This window comes from Bombina bombina, chromosome 5 (genome assembly GCF_027579735.1).
Source record: "Bombina bombina isolate aBomBom1 chromosome 5, aBomBom1.pri, whole genome shotgun sequence".
Lineage (NCBI taxonomy): Eukaryota > Metazoa > Chordata > Amphibia > Anura > Bombinatoridae > Bombina > Bombina bombina.
This window is the reverse complement of record NC_069503.1, coordinates 333,014,188-333,033,962: the sequence shown is the minus strand read 5'-3', so window position 1 is coordinate 333,033,962 and position 19,775 is coordinate 333,014,188. Positions and strand designations below refer to the sequence as shown.

The following is a 19,775-nucleotide window of genomic DNA, read 5'->3' as shown; positions in this document are numbered from 1 at the left end:
GGTATCTATTAACATTGATAGGAGAATCAGGGAGTGCATGGCTGAGAAATATCAATCTGAACTCACTCTAAAAGGATTTACCACTTCTACTTTAAAAAAAAATATCACTCAAACTGAACTCATGGAATTTGGTACTGTCAGAGGACCTCTGTCAAAAGAGGAAAAAACTCGACGGAGATTGGCCGTTATATGTCTACTGCGCTTCAAAAGACCATACAGTTATTGCTTGTCCTAGCCTTTCACACCAGAAACAAGGAAAGATTTTTTCAACTTACATACCCAATTCAAGATCCCCACTCATTGTTCCCTCAAGTTGTCTATACAATGGGAACAACAATGTTTGCAAACCGAAGATATGATCGATTTTAGGGCTTCTGGAATATTCATTGCTGCATCTATTGTGAATAAAAATAAAATTCCCTTTGTAAAAAAGGCAAACCCTATTCAAGTAAAAGTGATTGATGGCTCTCTTATTGTCAATGGACCAATAAAACATCACACCATACCATTGCAAATAAATCAACAGGTCATTTTGAACATTTACAGTTGTGCTCATAAGTTTGCATACCCTGGCAGAATTTATGATTTCTTGGCCATTTTTCAGAGAATATGAATGATAACACAAAAACTTTTCTTTCACTCATGGTTAGTGTTTGGCTGAAGTAATTTATTATCAATCAACTGTGTTTACTCTTTTTAAATTATAATGACAACAGAAACTACCCAAATGACCCTGATCAAAAGTTTACATACCCTGGTGATTTTGGCCTGATAACATGCACACAAGTTGACACAAAAAGGTTTGAATGGTTATTAAAGGTAACCATTCTCACCTGTGATCTGTTTGCTTGTAATTAGTGTGTGTGTATAAAAGGTCAATGAGTTTCTGGACTCCTTATAGACCCTTGCATCTTTCATCCAGTGCTGCACTGACGTTTCTGGATTCTGAGTCATGGGGAAAGAAAAAGAATTGTCAAAGGATCTGTGGGGAAAAAAGGTAGTTGAACTGTATAAAACAGGAAAGGGATATAAAAAGATATCCAAGGAATTAAGAATGCAAATCAGCAGTGTTCAAACTCTAATAAAGAAGTGGAAAATGAGGTGTTCTGTTTGATAACATACTGCATTCACCTTGCCATCACTTCTGACCAAATTTCCTGTGCCTTTGTAGCTCACACATCCCCAAAACATCAGTGATCCACCTCCGTGTTTCACAGTAGGAATGGTGTACCTTTCATCATAGTCCTTGTTGACTCCTCTCCAAATGTAGCGTTTATGGCTGTGGCCAAAAAGCTAAATTTTGGTCTCATCACTCCAAATGACTTTGTACCAGAAGGTTTGAGGCTTGTCTCTGTGCTGTTTGGCGTATTGTAAGCGGGATACTTTGTGGCATTTGCATAGTAATGGCTTTTTTCTGGTGACTCAACCATGCAGCCCCTCTTTCTTCAAGTGCCTCCTTATTGTGCATCTTGAAACACCACATGTCCTGTATTTCACCTGAAGTTATTTGTGGGTTTGTCTTTGCATCCCGAACAATTTTCCTGGCAGTTGTGGCTGAAAATTTAGTTGGTCTACCTGACCGTGGTTTGGTTTCAACAGAACCCCTCATTTTCCACTTCTTTATTAGAGTTTGAAAACTGCTGATTTACATTCTCAATTCCTTGGATATCTTTTAATATCCCTTTCCTGTTTTATACAGTTCAACTACCTTTTCCCACAGATCCTTTGACAATTCTTTTGCTTTCCCCATGACTCTAAATCCAGAATCATCAGTGTAGCACTGGATGAAAGATGCAAGGGTCTGTCAGGAGTCCAGAAAATCATTGACCTTTTATACACACACACTAATTACAAGAAAATGGATCACAGGTGAGGATGGTTACCTTTAATAGCCATTCAAACCTTTATGTGTCAACTTGTGTGCATGTTATCAGGCCAAAATCACCAGGGTATGTAAACTTTTGATCAGGGTCATTTGGGTAGTTTCTGTTGTCATTATGATTTAAAAAGAGTAAACACAGTTGATTGATAATAATGGCTTCAGCCAAACACTAACCATGAGTGAAAGAAAAGTTTTTGTGTTATCATTCATATTCTCTAAAAAATAGCAAAGAAATCATAAATTCTGCCAGGGTATGTAAACTTATGAGCACAACTGTATCCTTTGATATACCTACTTCAATACATCAGGTTATATTGTGGTTACCTTGGCTTCAAATGCATAACCCCTCAATAGACTGGAGTTCAAATGTTGTTTCTTTACAATCTGAATATTTTATTAAAACATGATATCCACATCTTTCAATTTCACAAATAGTTCCTACAATTCCACCTCAATATCAAGATTTCTCTGACGTTTTCTATCTAAAAGAAGCAGAAAACCTCCCTCCACATAGGTCGTATGATTGTTAAATAGATCTAAAACCTGGAGTATCCATTCCGTTTGGTAAAATGTATCCTTTCTCAAAGCCTGAACTTCAATATCTGAAACAATATTTAGAAGATAACCTCCATAAAGGGTTCATCAGACCATCGACCTCCTCAGCTGCATCAGGCATATTTTTTGTAACCAACAAGGATGGTACCCTCCGACCTATCATTGATTACAGAGAACTCAATAAGGTCACTCCGAAAAACAGATACCCTCTTCCCTTATTTCCAGAACTGTTGGAACATCTCAACGAAACTAAAATTTATACTAAGTTGGATCTAAAAGGGGCAAATAATTTAATTTGCATGAGAAAAGGGGAAAACTGCATTTAAAACCCTGTATGGATTATTCGAATTTACTGTCATGCCCTTCGGGCTATGCAAAGCTAGCGACTTTTCAATATTTTAATAATTACATTTTCAAAGATATGTTAGATGGTTGTGTTGTTATCTACCTGGATGACATCTTTATCTACTCCAAAAATCTACAAGACCACGGAAAACACGTTAGATGGGTCTTATCTAGGTTGCGCACACACAGATTATTTGTCAAACTTGAAAAAGGTCATTTTGAAGTCACATCCATTACTTTTTTAGGTTATATCAATTCTCTGCAAGGAATACAGATGGATACAGCCAAAGTATCCACTATTATGGATTGGCCAGTACCTTTGACTAGACAAGCATTACAAAGATTCCTGGGATTTTCCAATTTCTACAGAAAATTTATACACCATTTTTCTACCATTGTAAAGCCACTGACAAAACTAACAGGTTCCACAACAAGATGGTCTGATGAGGCACAAGCTGCTTTTAATTACTTGAAGGAACGATTCACATCAGCACCAATATTACAACTACCCAACCCAAACTCACAATTTATTTTAGAAGTGGATGCTTCCCATTGTGGACTTGGTACTGTATTATCTCAAAAACAAACAAACAAAAGCTACTTCAGCAATTCATCCTATAGCCTTCTACTCATGCACCCTTACTCCTGCTGAACAAAACTACTCAGTAGGGGACAAAGAACTCCTTGCTATCAATGCTGCCTTGGAATGCTGGTGACACTTACTAGAAGTTACAAAGACACCATTCATTATATACTCTGATCATACGAATTTAGAGTACCTCATAACAAATAAAACCTTATCCTCCAGACAAGTCAGGTGGAGTATCTTATTTGACAGATTCAACTTTGTGATAACCTACAGGCCTGGTTCTAAAAACAGAATTTGATTCACTTTCTCGGCAACTTGAGTTCATTACATAAAAGACAAAGCCCAACAACAATAATACCAATGGAAAAATAATTGATTATCTATCATCTCATGAACAGGAAGTTTTGATAGCCCAACAACAGGATCAAGACATAGCAATTTCCCAGTTACAGAAACACCAGAATGGACTACTACAGTATATAATCAAAATCAGCTTTATATACCTGCTTCACTCAGAACTTAAATTCTACATCAAGTTTATGATGCCCCTCTATCAGGAAATGCTGGCATGAAAAAACCTTAGAATTAACACAAAGAAATTACTGGTGGCCCAACCTTTCAAGAACCATACAACAATATGTATCTACCTGCAAGATATGTTCTAGGTGTAAATCTGACAAACAGAAACCATTTGTATTCTTATCATCTCGTCCAATTCCAGAAAAACCATGGCAAACACTCTCCATGGATTTCATTGTAGATCTTCCACCATCACAAAGATATAATACTATTCTGGTAATTGTAGATCATTTAACTAAGATGGCACACTTCATTCCTCTCACACAACTGCCCTGTCCTGTAAAAACAGCTGAAGTGTTCCTGTCACACATTGTTAAACTCCATGGCGCTTACCTGCCAACATTCTTACTGATCGCGGAACACAGTTCACCTCCAGGTTCTGGAAAGAGTTATGCAAATTACTAAATATCAACTCAAAACTAACTACAGCTTATCACCCACAAACAAATGGTCTCACAGAAAGTGTCAATCAGTGTTTGGAGCAGTATTTATGGTGTTACTCCGCCCATCCACAGGATGATTGGATGAATTTGATGAAGCGTCACTAGGGGGCGTGAAACACGTCAGGCCTCCCACCTGTCCATGTCTGACTAGGTTTTATCTACACAAATAAACCTGTGTTTTTCATTTGGTTCCGTTGTGCAGCCTCTTACTTGTTGATGTTGCTATTGGCGGCTGCTTCTCGCACCATTTGACTTTGCACCTTGCATGGATAGAGTACTGAGGACTGTGGCAAACTACGCCTGCTGGCGGATGACATCATTCCACGACACTGCATTTTCCAAGTGACTGTAAGCTGTAGCGGTTTTATTTTCACTTTTACTATGGATGAATTTGTTACCTATGGTGGAATTTGCATACATCAATTCCATTAGTGTCACCACCAAAAGAACAACATTCTATGCAAACTATGGATATCATCCACAATTCCTTCCAACTGTGTCCACATCTTCCAGCTGCCCAGCAGCCACTCAATTTCTGGAATCCATCAAGGAAGGATTTCAATTACTGCAAGCCAATATCAAGGATGCTCAACAAAGACAAATGCATTACTACAATTTAAAAAGGAGACCATCTCCATCCTACGAGATAGGAGATCTTGTTTGGTTATCTACCAAGAACTTAAAATTAAATGTACCCAGCAAGAAAAGTGCTAACCTATTTGTTGGACCATTTCCTATCAAAATAATAATATTGTAAACTCAAATGCAGTAGTCCTCAATTTACTGGAATATTACAAAATACATCCTGTTTTTCATGTTTCCCTACTGAAACCACATCTTGAAGACAAATTTCCTAATCAAACCTCTCCTCCGCCACTTCCAATTCACATTGAAGATAAACTTGAATATGAAGTACACAAGATTCTGGATTCACAACTTTTTCTGAGAAGAATTGAATATCTTATTAGGTGGAAAAGTTATGGACCTGAGGAGGATTCCTGGGTACCATACTCCGATACTCCAAAATGATTTCACAATTATATTGCAGTCACCCTTAGAAACCGAAACCTGAATCCTCATAGAGGATTCCTTCAGGATGGGTACTGTCATATTCCAACTTGTACTGTACCTTTAATTGTAAGGTTTGTTCTATGACATCACTATGCTATTTTAACAACACTTCCATACTGGTGCATTGCTTAATGCTTTCCAAGCTAAGGCAGTATTGCCAATCCTTGCCTGAGATTAACTCCTCAAGATCTCTCTCTTCATGGATGTTAAATCTATTTCTTTTCTCAAAGCAAGCATGTTTAAACTTTAAGTTTAGAATTTGAACCAGATTTACCCATTTGTATGTAGAAAGGAGAGGAATGCAATATCAACAAGCATCAGCTATAAATGTATAATAGCATAGAAGGTGAAATAAGGTGGCCTTCACAACAAGATAATAAACAGGTTGTTGAATTTCTGAAGGATTTGGTAATTAGTGTTAAATACAAAATGGAAATTAGTTCCCAAGCTATGAGCTCCATTTATTAAGTACCAAGTGAATGAAGTTTGCTACCATGAACCACATCCGCCCAGCCTTGCGGGCTTGTGCAATGCCGCGGCCAATCGCGTGCAAGTGGGGGCTGTCAATCATCCAGATCTGATCAGGATAATTATAATCCGCCACACTTTAGATGAAGGATTTGGTAATTATTGTTAAATACAAAATGGAAATTAGTTCCCAAGTTATGAGCTCCATTTATTAAGTACCAATTGTATGAAGGATTTGGTAATTATTGTTAAATACAAAATGGGGGCTGTCAATCATCCAAATCTGATCAGGATAATTATAATCCGCCACACTTTAGATGGCGGAGAGTTTAAACAGAAGTGGTCTTAAAACTGCAGCTACTCAACAAGAGTTCCATGCTCCTCAACAAGAGTCCCATGCTCCTCAACAAGAGTTCCATGCTCCTCTTGAGTGAGCTGAAAATGCTAAAGCTCCAAAGCTGCTCTTGCACCTGAACAAATTGAGCTCCCTATCTCTTTTTGCACTTCCTCAAATAAAGGCACATGAGAAGTTAAAATAAAATCTCAAAATACTCTAGCATAGTGTAACAAGTATAATTTTCCATTTAAAACAGGTATTTTAAAGTATATTACATTTTTTTTTCTGTAAAACTAATCTTACTGTACTGAATAAAATTTGTGTTTATACATGTGGGAGCACGTCTCTGTCCACCAATAGAGCTCTAGGAGTTTTGCTCATCATCCAGGGATCTTCTATCCCAGAAATCAAACAGCATTTATGTTTGTGCAAAATAACAACAGAGTATTATCTTAACCTTTTGTTATGCATAAACTATTTTTTAATGTTTAAATAATGCTCTTACAAATTTCCATTTCATATTCCACAGAAATATATGAACATTGAAACTTGACATATTAAAATACACTGCAACATATAATATAGATTTTTTTTAGATCTCTTTTATATCTTTAACAACATTACTAAAGAACCCCTTAAATGTTTCTGTCATAATTACTAGCATTACCTTGTCATAAGAAAAATAGTTCCACAGAAAAATTTTTTTTTTTTTTTGAAAATTCCACACATCATGATTATTGTTGATTGAGACTTTCAAAACAAATATTTCTAAATGTCAGTTTTATTATTTATGCCACAGAATTTTTTATTTTATTTTCACTTAAAGGGATATGAAACCCATTTTTTTCTTTCATGATTCAGATAGAGCATGCAATTTTCAAGCACCTTTCAAATTTACTCCTATTATAAATTTTTTCTTTGTTCTCTTGGTTTATTTTTTTAAAAAGCAGGGATGTAAGCTTAGATTTAGCCACCAATCAGCAAGCACTACCCGGGTGCTGAACTATAAATGGGATGTCTCCTAAGCTTTACATTCCCACTTTTCAAATAAAGATACCAGGAGAACGAAGAAAAATTAATAATAGGAGTAAATTAGAAAGTTGCTTAAAATCACGTGCTCTATCTGATTCATAGGATAAAACAATTGGGTTTCATATCCCTTTAAGTATTACAATGAGAATTGGTATAAAATGTTCATCCAATCTGTTCTGAGCAGTAAACTATGAAAGGAATTGTTTTTCCTTTTTTTTCCAGCATGAAACAAAGTATTTCCTGTACAAAGAGTAAGAATTTGAAAAGCCTTGAAGCATTTTACAATTGTTCATACTTTTATGAACAATTATTCAGTAACAAAGCAGATATTAAATTGAATTATAGCCTGTGTCAATCTAATCTAAATATAAAATTAAATCTAAAATGAATCCTTAGTACTGTTCCTTGGCTGTGGTGAAAATAGATTACTAATCAGCAAATGCTTATGTCCTGCTGAAAAGTGTGCACATTTCAGTGATACAGCTTCTGTAGACCAAGTGTTCTCTCTTTATAGCTTATCCTCTCTATATATGTCCCAGGACATTCTATTTTGGGAGGTCAGGAAGTCTGAAAGCAAGGTGCAAAATAAAATAAGAAACTCTCACAATTACTTTGATAGAAAAGCCCACCCCCCATTTACTGATATCACCATAGAAACCATGCAGAAGGAAAAGGGATCTTAAACTAGTGAATTAGTGTTATTATATTATCACCTCTTCAAATTTAAAATATGAATCCAAATAGATTCATTTTAGCTTATGACTGAATAAGTATTATAATTATTTAGCAGTGAATTTGTTTTACTTAGTAAATGATTTCTCTTTAAAAAAGCATAAAGCCATAATCATATATAGTAGTACATTTCAGATTTGGCTAAAAACTATTTTTCATTAACATGTTTGGAAAAATGCCTCTAGTTAGATTTATCACGTGCTGCTGTAACTGTTTATGTGCAGGCTACATACAGGGCATAATTGTTGGTATATGGTGTAAATTTGCATTCCTGAATTGCACTTTACTCTAAACAGCAGCAATGTCACATAACAGACCCCCATTGGTACATAGTGCATGCGTGCGACTGGAATGTGCATGCATAAGACCTGCTGCTCTATGCACACAGTAATGGTTATGACAAACCTGTGATAACTGTTATGAGCAGCATTCTTGCACAAATTATTCTAGTCAAATTTGAAACACATTTTGTGTATGTCAGATTGGACCTTTATATCTTAAATGGTTACCTTTAAACTGAGTTACCTTAATTGGGCTTGGTATCTTAAATGTTATTAAAGTGATTGAACTCTATAAAGTCATTTAAGCCCTTCACTACCTGGACTTTCAGAGAAGAACTTGCCCAAAATACTGGAGAATTTTTAGCATTTTTGCTATCACTCCACAGAAATAGAGCTTTTTTTTATTTCAAAACTATATATTTTTAAGTAGACAACCCAAGGTATTGATCTAGGCACCTTTAGGTGTATTTCATGCCACCATTTCATAGCCAAATGCGATCATATAAAAAAAATCTTAACTTTTTCACAAACTTTGGGTTTCTCACTGAAATTACTTACATAACGCTTGTGCAATCATGACACAAATGGTTGTAAAAGCTTCTATGGGATTCTCTTTATTTAGACAGACATGCATGACTTTGCCATTGCCTTTTGGTAATTAGAATTCCTGGCAGTGAATGGGTTATTCAGGTTGCTTGTATTTTAGCTTTAGTATAGAGATTAACCTCCCACTGACACCACCCATCCCCTGATACCTACCTGATCACTCCCAAACAGCTCTCTTCCCTCCCTCACCCCCCACTGGTCACCCCCAAATTAGGTACTGGCAGACAGTCTAACAATATAAAAATTTAAAGGGACACTGAACCCAAATGTTTCCTATTATCACATTTTCTTCATTCTCTTGCTATCTATATTTGAAAAATAAGGCATCTAAGCTAAGGTGCCAGCCATTTTTTAGTTCAGAACCCTGGACAGAACTTGTTTCTTGGTGGGTGAATTTATCCACCAATCAGCAAAAACAACCCAGGTTGTTCACCAAAAATGGGCCGGCATCTAAACTTACTTTCTTGCCTTTCAAATAAAGATACCAAGAGAATGAAGAAAATTTGATAATAGGAGTAAATTAGAAAGTTACTTAAAATTGCATGTTCTATCTGAATCACAAAATAAAACTTTTGGGTTCAGTGTCCCTTTAAGGCAATGTTTTTTATTTTTATTTTTTATAATTTTATTATATTTTCTGCAGTGTAGGATCCCCCCTTACCCTCCAATCTCCCTGTTCCCTCCCCAAACAGCTCTCTAACCCTCCCCACTCCAGCTAGTGCCCACCATCTCAGGTACTGGCAGCTGTCTGCCAGTACCTATAAAAGCTTTTTTTGTTTTGTTTTGTTATACCATTATTATTATTTTTTTTAGGTTTCTGTAGTATAGTGGACCCCCCAGTTCCCCCTCCTACGATAATTAATTAGGGATCCACCACGCACCCACCCCACCTTTTTTCTGTAGTGTAGCTCCCCTTCCCTTCCCTCACCCTTTTTTTCCCACATTGTAAGGCCCTCCAACTCCCTCCTCCACTGCTGGATCACTCCCACCAGGCTCCCGGATTCCCTTCCACACCTCCCGCCGGTAACAGCAGATCATTGTTACAGATGATGACACACATAGTGTCACTGTCTGTAATGATCCTGTATCTGCCTTCATATGGAATCAGAGCATGGATCCATATGCAGGCAGATGCCTGGAGCTCAGGAACTCCAGCTCTTGGCTGTAACTTAACAGCCGAGACTGCTGTAGCTTCCTGCAGCTCCGACATATATGTACATTGTGTGGTACAATAAGCAAGGTACCGCATTATGTATTTTTACATCATTATGGCTTAAGGGGTTAAAGAAACTCTAAAAAAAATTCTAGAATTCATATAAAAGAACATTGATTAAACTTGTTAAAAAATATTTTTTTACAAAAGTTAAAGTCAGTTTATTTTTTATTTTTATTCCAACAGGAACTATATGCCTGTGTACAAATAGGCCTTTAGGACTGATTACCCACTGGCTGATAGGTTGAATAGAACTCAATGTTCTATTGTTGGACAGTAACATGACAATCATAAGAAATATTTAAGTACAGGATTGCCAGTTAATAAATTTCCTCTCTTATATGTAACAGACAAATGACTTTAGTGTCCTTTCAAAAAATAAAAAATAAGTTGTTTTTAACAAAGGTACATGACACCGTATAATGAACAGAGCAGAGAAAGAAAAGAAACAGGTGCAATAGACCAAACAGGAACTGTGTTGCATCAAATAGAAAAGTTGCTAGGCCAAGTGGAGGTGAGTTATGAAATTGTGTGCATTGTAGTTATACTATTACCAATGTGAGGAGCAGGTAGTCAGAACAAGGAGGGCAAAATATCTCTTCCAGAGCTATACATGTGGTACTACAATAAAAATACATTTCATTCTCAATAAGGACCCTCTATACCTTAGTCGTGCATGTATTTTACAGTAAAATAGAAATGCAGCATTCAAAGCCTTCCCTGTTGTACAAATGTATCACATTACTATTATTATTCACTAACATGTGTAGAGCTTCTCGTGCTTTAGTGAATTATAGGATAACAGAAGAGTGTTTATTTTTCTTACTGGATAATTTACCCAAGTGCAATGTTGATTTGGATATTATGTCACTGAATTGAATGTTTAGCATTTCATTTATATAGTCAGCAACATTTTTAAGTGAGGTATAATTCTGTCTCAAACTCATTTAAACATAATGAGCTCTATAAAACAATGATATGGAAAAATAATAAAAAATAGCATTTTGCAGTCACGTTGCTCACCAGCTTAGAAAGGTATCGCTATAAATAGATTCTGCATTCACGTTTATGAAAACAAATGGGAAGAGTACAGAGAGAGCCAGCTCTGTATAACGTCAGCTTGATAGGATCTCACTTGATAGTGATGCATTAGGAAGCAGCAATATCATTATTTAGTTACAACACACAATGTCATCATTACCCCTAAATATCTAATAAAAAACACTTTGCTCAGATATAACATACTCGACAAACGTGTGGCCATTACTGTAAATAAAAATACTGATAGGTGCTCGTATTTTAATTATTATTAATCATATATTTGTTTAATAAATTATAGATAAATAATAATATTGTGGGAAAACACTGCATTGCTTACCAGAGAAAAAAGTTACTAGTCCACTAAATATTAAATATAGGAAAATACCAAATGTCTTACTTGCCAACTGCAATATTTTTGTAGTCAGACACAAACAGACTAATGTAGATTTCCCCCTTATTATAATGATGATGATGATAATAATAATAATTAATAATAATAACAACAAGTATTGTTATGTCACAAAGTCACCTCTTACCTGTACTGATCATGCTGTGCATTCTTTGCTTTGCCAGGAGTTGCTCACGTCCTGAAACTCCATCTGAGGAAAAACATGATTCACTCTCATAAATTGTCTGCAACATATTCCAATCACTGTGTAGTTCAGTAGCATGAAAGATTCATCACTGTTCTGTACAGAAGCGCCTGTTGCGACCCTCAGCAGTCTTAACTCCTCCACAAGGGGAGGAGGCAATGATACACTTTGCCAATTATTCCATTTCTATACACATGTTTACTGTGCTAAGGATGCCACGATGAGCAAGAAATACCAGCTTCACTATACAATATGTATTCACTGCAGAACTCTGTTAGTGTAAAGTAGACCTATTATTGTCTGGGCTGACCGTATAGCCGAGAGCAGGTGCACCACTGCTGATAAAAAAAGCCCCAGGCTTTATCACCAAAAATGAAAGTAAGGATAGAAAAGAAAAAATATTCAGCTGTTCATATATAAGAAGAGGTCCCTGCTAATGTGCTTTCTGTTCATATTATCCTGGTGTGTTGCTGTCTTTTCACTCTTGCGTCTGCCTCTGCTGCTCGCTCCCTCTGAGTAAAGTTGGCTAACGCTGGTGATAACTCATTTGCATGTGAATCAACAACAACGTGGCCCACAGGCTACAGAAATAGAACAATGGTCGGCCCGAGCCAAAAATAGGTCAAGCAGGGCCTGAGTGATTGGAGACTGCATTAATGTATTTAAAAATATCACAGCAAACACAGCTGTCTGGTCCCTGTCTTAAAACATACTGACAGTTCTCAAAGCGTAGAGAGTGATTAACCTTTTACATCCTACTTAATGTTTAAATTATAATTGTTCTATGCTTAAAATGTATACATTTTCCTCTGCGGTAAAAGTGAACTCAGTGTGGTAAAACATATAAATGCAGGTTATTATAATGTATTGAAAATACAACTCTATTTAAAGAAACTCAAATAAACAGTAACACATATTTAGAAACAATACATTCAATATACTATTAAAGTTCCAAATTAATCTTGGTAATTTACAAGAAACAAAGACAGTAAATACACAAAGTAAGTTACCACAGTAATGAACACACAGTTGTATTGGTTAAATATTTAAAGTCGTATTGCTGCTTAAAGGGACACTGAACCCAATTTTTTTCTTTTGTAATTTAGAAAGAGCATGCAATTTTAAGCAACTTTCTAATTTACTCCTATTATCAATTTTTCTTCATTCTCTTGCTATCATTATTTGAAAAAGAAGGCATCTAAGCTTTTTTTTGGTTTCAGTGCTCTGGACAGCACTTTTTTATTGGTGGATGAATTTATCCACCAATCAGCAAGGACAACCCAGGTTGTTCACCATAAATGGGCCGGCATCTAAACTTACATTCTTGCATTTCAAATAAAGATACCAAGACAATGAAGAAAATTTGATAATAGGAGTAAATTAGAAAGTTGCTTAAAATGTCATGCTCAATCTGAATGACAAAAGAAAAATGTTGGGTACAGTGTCCCTTTAAACTCAACAATGAGAGAACAAACATAGAAACAATATTGTAGCATCTAAATTTGTAGACAAAAAAGGAGGATGTGATTACAACTAGGTCTAGTTTTACTTACTGATCTGCAAACTGTGTCCAGCTAATGAATGATTAAAGGGACACTCAAGTCAAAATTAAACCTTCATGATTCAGAAAGATCATGCAATTTAAAACAGCTTTCCAATTTACTTCCATTAACAAAATATTCACAGTCTTTTTATATTTGCATTTTTTTAGTCACCAGTTCCTACTGAGCACGTGCAAGAATACACAGAGTATATGTGTATGCATTGGTGATTGGCTGATGGCTGTCACATGATACAGGACGATTGGAAAAAGACATAACTTTGAAATGTCAGAAAAAAAACTACTACTTTCTGGGAGTTCAGCCTAAGAGCTATTGCATTTTATTGTTGGCAAGTATTTGTTGATTATGTAAATCTACTGTATTTACTTGTCCTTTAAAATATTGCTTCTACAACAAAAATATGTACCAATTCTTAAAGGAACAGCCTACAATATAATTTTTATTGTTTTAAAAGATAGATAATCCCTTTATTACCCATTCCCCAGTTTTGCACAACCATTGTTGTGTAGAATGTCCCTTTAAAGGGCATTACACTTTTTTTAACAGATGCTTTTTTCCCACACTCCCTAGAGAGGCCAAACCCCATAATCTGTAACCTAGGTTTCCAAGATGCTTTAAATTGCCTAAACCAGCTATTTAATTTATGTAATTTGCATATTACATAATGTGCTTTTTGGTCTCTCTAGGGAGCGAGACAGTTTACACAAAACCAAGAGGTGTTTAATTTTCTTTTATTGCCAATAATTTCCATAGAAGCTGCAAAATACATTGAACAGTTATATTGAGACCTGAGAATATGCTACACGTAGCCCCTATTAATTATATCGACTCAAACCTAGGCTTGCAACAATATTGCCCTCTATAACTCAGTCATTTGTATCCCAGAAGCTGCTGAAAGAACGACATGAATATCTTACATGTTCTAAACACTAAGGGCCTGATATTAAGAAGCTCTCTGCTCAGGTGAGATTCTCTAAGACATCTCGTCAGTATGGAGAAGTCACTAAAAAATGTTAGAAACGCAAATTTTAATTTTAAAGATATTTATCTTGCTATGCAGGTTTTTTAAATGAAGGAGAGGCACCTACATCAGAAAATAAAGTCTAAAAATAATCCCAAATATTTAGCTTGATTTCTCTCCATGCCAGCGAGCTTTTGAATATCAGGCCCTAAGAATTAATTTGATACTTAAAAGGGACATTAAACACTTTACAATAATAACCAGCGCCGTACCCTGTACAATGCTGGTCGTTATGCTCTTAAGGACCAGCGCCGTACCCTATGCCACGCTACAGGGGATGGAAAAAAAGCTCTGTCATTGAGGGGGAAGGAGGGAGGAGGGTTAATGAGGGGTATCCTATGTGGGATCCATTGATGGAAAAGGATCTGGGAGGGGTGGGCAGCTACACTACAGAAAATGGGTATTTAAAAATTGTAAAATGTTTTTTTGCCTAATTTCCAGCAACCTTGGTACTGGCAGACAGCTGTCAGTACCTAAGATGGCGGCAAATAGGTAGAGGGGGAGGGTTATAGAGCTGTTTGGGGGGGGGGGGGTCAGGGAGGTTGGGAGGTAAGGGGGATACTACCCTGCAGAAAATATATAATTAAAAATATAAAAATTTTTTTTTTAAAAAACCCTTTTATTTTTATACTGTCAGACTTTCTGCCAGTACTTAAGGTGGGGTGACAATTGTGGGGTGAAGGAGGGAAGAGAGCTGTTTGAAAGGGGTCAGGGAGGGATCAGGGGGTTGGATGTGTCAAGTGGGAGGCTGATCCATACAAGTGTGGTGCGCAGCTGCATTTAACGCTCTTCTAATTACCAAAAAGCAATACCAAAGCCATATATGTCTACTATTTCTGAACATATGTCTACTATTTCTGAACAAAGGGGTTCCCAGAGAAGCATTTACAACCATTTGTGCCATGATTGCTCAAGCTGTTTAGAGAAACAGAGGTATATCCCAGCGCCAATTAAACCTTAATTGCCTGAGGCGGTGATACCTAGCTACCACCTATTTAAGAACAAATGTAAAGAGTGAGCCCAGGCGCCAACAGTTGGAGGCTAAGGTAAAAGGTACAAATTTATTAATAACAGTGACGAATTTGTTAATAAAAGTCACTAACAAAATTTATAAAAAACTTTTTTTTTAAAAAAGCATGGATCCACGCTAGAATAACATAAAAACATTAAACCAAATCTAACACATGGTAGGTTGTATGCAATAGTTAAATTAATACATACATTTTTTTTTTTTTTTAAGTTTTTTATAAATTTTGTTAGTGACTTTTATTAACAAATTCGTCACTGTTATTAATAAATTTGTACCTTTTTACCTTAGCCTCCAATTGTTGGAGCCTGGGCACACTCTTTACATTTGCTCAAGCTGTTTGTAAGTAATTTCAGTGAGAAACCTAAAATTGTGAAAAAGTCAACACATTTTTTTATTTGATCGCATTTGGAGGTGAAATGGTGGCATGAAATATACTAAAATGGGCCAAGATCAATACATTCGGGTTGTCTACTAAAAAAAATATATATAATAATTATGAAAGCGAAAAAATTTGTATAAACACAGCGCACTAATTAGATACTACTCTGCTTTGCAGGAGTGGGAGACAAATCATTAACCAAAAATGATTATTCTATTCAAAGAGTCCTTTAGACTGATATTTACAAATGCAATAAGCAAGTCTCTTCTAGGTTTATAACAGGTAGAGGTTGGCCTTCTTACCAGATATTACCTCAATCATATGAGGTAATGTATGTGCTTCAATCTGAACGTCTACTGTCCAATAAATTCTGCCTGTGTCCCTTTTCAGAGATGGCTCCAACTTTGTTCTTGTTGGAATGCTTTGTAGACTCTTGCCTGTATGGTAGAAATTCTTCCACTCTTTTTTTCCTTCTTCTCTTTCTCCCTCTTTTACTGTTGCTTGGTGTCCTCCGGGAGTATGGTATTAGTCTGATTCTTGCAATAGATGGTGATCATTAGCAGACTTAACTTTCAGAGCCATTCAGCTGGCTCACCTCACAACTGCAGGAACACTTAGGATGACCCACTGTTGTAAACCTCAGATGAAGGTAAGTCCTTTAACAAAAAGATGCTTCCAAGTAATGAGTAAAAGTTTAAAAACTTTGGTAAAAGACCAACATGAAGTCAAAATTAAAAAGTACAAAGTGCAACTGGTTTCTCAGTCTCACAGGCTGTTTAATCAGGCAGTTGGGATGTGAAAAATATATATAGTTTTGATAGGTAAATATAAAAAAGGCTCTATTTCGGTTTAAATGTAGTGATGGCAACAATGCTCTGGTCTTTTGGGAAGTTTTTGTCTGAAATGCTCGGTCCTTAAGGGGTTAATGTCCATTTAATAATATATTATTACAATCAGTCATAATGTGTTGCATTCTTTTGGCACCTTTGTTTTGTGACACGTAGTTCATTTCTTTTAAATGCCAAATTAGTCTTTTGTCATGCATTTATTTTTATGATATTTTCAAATTGTTTTCAGTGGGTCACAGTTGTATCTGTTTGTGTTTCGGTGGTAACCATATCCTAAGTGTGAGATTTAGTTGTAATTTACACCAGCTGGCCCAGCTGGCTCTGGTGTTAAAAATACCGGTTCCCTATTTTGTGCACCTGGAGGGAGGTGGTATTTTTAACAGCAGCACATCTACAAAATCTCAGTTAAAGGGACAGTCTAGTCAAAAATAAACTTTCATGATTCAGATAGGCATGTAATTTTAAACAATTTTCCAATTTACTTTTATCACCAATTTTGCTTTGTTCTCTTGATATTCTTAGTTGAAAGCTTAACCTGGGAGGTTCATATGCTAATTTCTTAGACCTTGAAGGCCGCCTCTTAAGAATGCATTTTAACAGGTTTTTCACCACTAGAGGGTGTTAGTTCATGAATTTCATATAGATAACACTGTGCTCATGCACGTGAAGTTACCTGGGAGCTATCACTGATTGGCTAAACTGCAAGTCTGTCAACTGAAAAAAGGGGCAGTTTGCAGAGGCTCAGATACAAGATAATCACAGAGGTAAAACATATATAAATATAACTGTGTTGGTTATGCAAAACTGGGGAATGGGTAAAAAAGGGATTATCTATCTTTTAAAACAATAACAATTCTGGTGTAGACTGTCCCTTTAAATATTTCCTATATTTTACTTAAATTTAGACACTTCTCACAAGTATCATATATTTTTTATGCTTTTATTCACATTAAGAATTGATAAGAAATGGGATACCTTACTTTTACAAATGAATATGTATTTTCTTTATTTTATGAAAACCTTCCTAAATATAGTTGTCTTAAGAGATGTGCAGCCAAAGAAATTTTGGTTCGTCCGAAATTTTTGTAACGAATATTCAGGGGAAATTATATCCCTGAATATTCGTTAGCTGCACTGTCTGCTCGCCCTATAATAAATCTACCCCATGGCGTGGACTTTTATACTTTAATTTAAGTATATGGGAATCAACTTTTAAAAGTTCATATTCAAACAATCAAATTTTACATTTCATGTAGGAAAAGCTAATATATGGTTGCAAAAACAAATGGCAAAAGTATGGCAAACCCAGAACGTTAATAAATGTGGTAAATAGTCATTTTTAACAAATGTTCAAAATATTTGCCCATTCCCACCATACACTTTTGGGCCATAAATAGTATTATAGGTTTAAAATCTTTTGTATACAATAAAATAGTTGTTTGTTTTGTAGATAGACGATAGATAGATAGATAGATAGATAGATAGATATAAGACAGACAGAAAGATGATAGATATATCATAGATAGAATATCTTTTTTAGGATCCAAGTATAAAACACAACTCCAAAACTATTAGATATATTTGTATAATTATTGATGAATTTGTAATGCCATTATTTTTCTATCATACAAAAAATATCTGCAATGCTTCAGCTGTAATTAAAAGTTTTTTGAGAATTTTGGGAACCCGCTTAAGCTTGATCTCCTTGGGGCTAGCATCGAGGCCCCGGAGCACGCCGATGACTGCAGAAGGAGGAGGAAGAGCAGCCGACAGTCAAGAGCGGAGTTCCCGGTATAGCGATAATGGCTCAGTCGCTGGAGCCACGGCCAGTTCTCATGGGAAAGAGAATATGGGAGCCATTGGGTAAAGCTGCAGAGCTCTGGAGGACAGTGCCTAAGTGACGAGGTGTCGGGTGGCTGCCGGTCAGCAGCAGTCACTGAGGTCCACCCGGGAAAAAATTAAAGAGGAGGATCTAGTGCAAACACACCTGAAGAAAGGTCTCCCAAGACCCCTGTGAGTGATCGCAGGAAAGGAGTGGGTCATACCGCTCCTCCCCCATCTTACACAGGGATAGGAGACCACGTTCAAGAATTTACCCACCTCACAAATTTTGGTACATAGGAGAGTGGCAGACCCATTGGCTTGGAAAAGGAACAGAGGAGAAATCGCCTATGTTACATCCTCTGCCTGGTTTAGAGGAGCTGAAATCTCTCAAGAGAGGTAATAAAATACGCAGAGTAAAGCAAGATTTCAGATAAGTATTACTTTACTATACTAAGGCTGGTCAAAGAAGACATGATTGCTGTTTCTTAAAACACCTACCTGATGATTAATGAATATATAGTATTGACTTATAATTAAAGGCAAGCAACTCAGCAATTGATAAAGGTGATTTGCTGATCTATGCAGAACTAAAAATTAAGCCACCAGATTTCATGGCCTGGACATGTAATCTAATATGTGTTGAGGGGAGTTATCTCCAGTGAAGATATGTTAAACATATACTATATTAAGTAAAGTCAGAGAACAAGATTATTACATATCCCTACAGCGCTGAGAATAAGTTGTTGTTACAGCATAATCATAATACTGGTTGAACTGTTACAGAGCGGGTTGCAAAATCTAGGGCTAAGCAAATTGCTAATTTGTCCTTAAAGGGATATTTGTATCAGAATTTGTATCAGACTTTTCCAGCAAACATTCTTTTGTTTTGGTTGGGGCTAACTGCAAAAGAGTGGAATAACCCAAGGGCCTCTTCTAAAAATATCTCCGTGTCAAGTAAACATAGACACAGTCATCTAAAATTACAAATCCAAAATAGGGGTAATTGGGGACCCCGGAATCACTGCTGGACTATGATGTTTATTTAAAACTCCCTTTTGTGCGCAAATAAGTCCTGATAACTCTATAGAAGATTTCATGGTGCAAGAAGATTTTCTTTTTTCTGTTTTTTCTTTCTCCTCAGGCAGAAGTGTTGTTGGACTCTTGCATTAAACTGTGTGCTTATAAACTGTGTGCTTATAAATTTATGCTGATTCCTCCTGTTTTCCAGTTAACTTGAGATCTCTTGCTAAACGTTAGATGTTTTTTTTTTGATGGGCAATTCTCAAGTGTAAAAATAACGGGCATCTAGATCTGGTGAAATTGTAGTTACATAAGAATATAATG

The 19,775-nt window shown here is 36.1% G+C and overlaps 1 protein-coding gene across 4 annotated transcripts in view; it reads right to left on the bottom strand.

Moving 5' to 3' along the window:
- Positions 1-19,775, bottom strand: part of HDAC9 (histone deacetylase 9) — a 2,434,493-nt gene that overhangs the window by 1,447,439 nt on the left and 967,279 nt on the right. For 3 of the 4 annotated variants that reach the window (XM_053714127.1, XM_053714129.1, XM_053714128.1), the window contains exon 4: positions 11,711-11,773. In XM_053714127.1, coding sequence (XP_053570102.1) covers positions 11,711-11,773 — 63 coding nt within the window. Of the gene's footprint in view, positions 1-11,710; positions 12,279-19,775 lie in introns of those variants that run through there. The other variant, XM_053714130.1, reaches the window with a different exon arrangement.